Raw genomic sequence first — 3,165 nt, 5'->3', positions numbered from 1 at the left:
GGACATAAAGTGGTATCGTGCCATCTCTAGTAATGACCAATCATTACGAGGCGTGTGGGACTAAGGCTGCAGCCCCACATGCCAACACAAATCCCCAAAGAACACACGTGATCTTTTCTTAATATTTGGGTATGAGTACAAAGATGAAAGAGACTAAATAGAATTTATTAACATTTAGGTGATGTAATGTAGATGTGATCTATGAAAATCAGGGACACTCCCTCTGCACCGGACTTTTCTATTCAGGGATATTAAGCAGGATTTTTCATATAAGAAATTATTAAGTCCACTGTTTGGATTAAAAAACGCGTCACTGTTCATGGCGTTATATTGGTGTTTTAATAGTTGATACTGGAAATTTAGAAATCACCAGAGGGGAAGGACAACTCTAGTCCTGCAATCTTCTGCATCCCTCTTGTTAAACTGCAGCTTTTACTCCACAGGGGAACAGAGGAGATGACCGGTGACATCAATGACTCCATCGACTTTGTCCTTCTAAACTTTGCGGAGATGAACAAGTTGTGGGTTCGAATGCAGCATCAGGGTCACAGCCGAGACCGAGAGAAGAGAGAAAAGGAGCGACAAGAACTGAGGATTCTGGTGGGCACCAATCTAGTTCGGCTCAGCCAACTGGAGGGTGTCAATGTGGAGAAATACAAACAGGTGTGTTTTTGCTGATCTGTGCAGTGGGGACTGGTCTCAGCACAGAAATCGCTTTGTTGCTGTCATCTTAGAAAGAGGAGAGCTGCTGGTTCTCTGGTGTGTTCAACACTGATCACGACTTTCAGAAATGTGCGAGTGATGTTTGATTATCTGTGTTTACTTATGTTATAGTGAGAGGGTTGTTATCAACTCAAGTAACGTTATGTTGACATTACCTGACTTCCTGTGTCTTTTCTGCATGTACTGGAAGTCCCAGAGATGTGATATAATATATGACTACACATTGCTTTATTTTCACCAAAATCAACTATGGCCACTGTTATGGCTTTATCGTGTGGTAATGGTTTGACACACACATTAGGGCGGAGTTATGTGCTCCAGTGAGTGATCGTCCTATCGGCCTCCTGTGAGCGATAGCATCACCACTGTGGGGGGTGGTAGAGGAGGCTAACACATGTGTGGCCCAAAAGCAATACGAAGATTCAGTGTTATTATGCACATCTGATGAAACTATGCTGGACGTCTGTGCGTAGTGTCAAAGTGGTCATCCCGTATTGTCCTTTTATCCATCCCAGGATGCTTTTGGATGTAACCCCACTCCTCACTTTGAGTTTTCACAAAGCAGGATAGCACTTTGGAAGTAATGATACTCCAGAAACAAGTACAGCACAATGTCGTATCCTTGAGCATTGATGATTCTTTTGACATTGAATTGTAATGTTTCAGCGTCGTGTTTGCTGCATTTGACATGTATTTATGTCGTGCATACTTACATACATACTGTTGTTGTGTTTATGATAATTTGTTCAGTCAAACCATTTTTCTTGTGCCTTTTTCTCTCCACAGATTGTTCTTCCTGGAGTCCTGGAGCAGGTTGTGAACTGCAGGGATTCACTGGCTCAGGAATATCTTATGGAATGCATCATTCAGGTACCTTATGTGAAAATTCTCGAGTCTCATTTCCAACTAATCCAGTAGACCAGAATTTACTTGCTGTTTGTACCTTAGTTTATAACACTGGCTTTAGGGAATAGTAGGGATGACCAGAAATCATGCACTGTTAGTAAAAACAAACAAACACTGTGCCATGTTAAAGGAAAACAAATGGGGGATTGGTCACATGTAAGCAGATTTGTTCCACCCGCCGTGTTCCCCAATAAGCCAACATTATTTGAAAAATTCAAATGGCCTTTATTTCAGTCATCCTGGTTGTTTCAAATATATGACGTGCAGTCACAGTCGTTCAGGCCTCAGCTAACATAATCTCGTCTCCGAAGGTTTTCCCAGACGAGTTCCACCTTCAAACACTGAATCCTTTCCTGCGTTCCTGTGCTGAGCTACATCAACACGTAAATGTCAAGAACATCATCATCGCCCTCATTGACAGGTATGGTTTTATTTGCTGGAGTGTAGCAGAGCTACCCAGTGAGCAAACTGCAATTTAGTGCTTTTTGAGACTGGTTGACTGACAGTACCAGTTACAGTTAGCCATATATTACTTTATTCTATACATTTTAAAAACATTAGTTTGTATTTAAATATTTGTATCTTAATCATAGTCAATTTAGAGTTCTCATTCAACCCAACACTTATGTCTTGTTAGGTTGTCGGAGGAAATTGGCACAGGGAGCTAACCAGAAGCTTCTAGCCAGTGCTAACCTTCACCACTGTGCTGCTCCATAAGCATGTTTTTTACTCTGGTCCCCAAGCTTAAACCTTTAACTGCAACATGAGGTTTCCAGCATTTTGTTCTTCCTGTTTAAACTAATGATGATTTGCTCATAATAATGCTTGTTCAGCAGTGAACAGTACAAACCTTTTAAAACCCTGATGCACAGCTGAGCTCAAGGACTTACTGTTTATGGAGATGTTTTTAAGCCAGCTTCTGATTTGTGTTTCAGACTTGCTCTGTTTGCTCATCGAGAAGATGGCCCAGGGATCCCTGCTGAAATCAAACTGTTTGACATCTTCTCTCAGCAGGTGGCCACTGTAATTCAGGTACGTTTCCTTAAATTCAACAAGGTTTGACATGGGGGTAGGCAATATATACTTGATGTGTCGCGACTTTGTCCACGTATGATGATTAAAATGCCTTTATCATAACCATCGAGTATAGGTTGCTGAGGAAATATTAAGCTGTCTGCACGTAATCCACTGCAAGTTTTTGGTTTTCTCCCACACGCACAGAATGCATCATTTACCCCCGGCGGCACATTTTTGGCACATTGCGCTGAGCGAGAGTGTTTATATACTATCAGATAGGGAAAAATATGGCGATAGTGGGAGTTGCAGACTTGCTGTCGTTTGGATTTCCAAGGAGGATGTCGAACAAAATGCAGTAATTTGCAAAATATGACATAAAACTGTTGCTACTAGGGATGGGTATCGTTTAGGTTTTATCCGATACCGGTGCCAAATCGGTACTTTTGAAACGGTGCCGGTGCTCAAACGGTGCTCAAACCGGTGCTTAAAGAATGGAGAACACAAAATTGGTCCAAAAAC

At 41.7% G+C, this 3,165-nt stretch overlaps 1 protein-coding gene across 2 annotated transcripts in view; it reads left to right on the top strand.

Annotated features, from left to right (window-relative positions):
* The window catches only part of vps35 (VPS35 retromer complex component), a 31,633-nt gene that overhangs the window by 6,950 nt on the left and 21,518 nt on the right, over positions 1 to 3,165 (top strand). For both annotated transcript variants that reach the window (XM_005753586.1, XM_005753585.1), the window contains exons 7-10: positions 444 to 663; positions 1,510 to 1,593; positions 1,941 to 2,050; positions 2,565 to 2,661. In XM_005753586.1, the coding sequence (XP_005753643.1) occupies positions 444 to 663; positions 1,510 to 1,593; positions 1,941 to 2,050; positions 2,565 to 2,661 (511 nt within the window). The remainder of the gene's footprint in view (positions 1 to 443; positions 664 to 1,509; positions 1,594 to 1,940; positions 2,051 to 2,564; positions 2,662 to 3,165) is intronic.

The sequence above is a fragment of the Pundamilia nyererei genome, unplaced genomic scaffold (assembly GCF_000239375.1).
Source record: "Pundamilia nyererei isolate P.nyererei 1_Seehausen unplaced genomic scaffold, PunNye1.0 scaffold00441, whole genome shotgun sequence".
Classification (NCBI taxonomy): Eukaryota; Metazoa; Chordata; class Actinopteri; order Cichliformes; family Cichlidae; genus Pundamilia; species Pundamilia nyererei.
The sequence above is the reverse complement of the archived record's forward strand: the minus strand, read 5'-3'. Positions and strand labels throughout refer to the sequence as shown.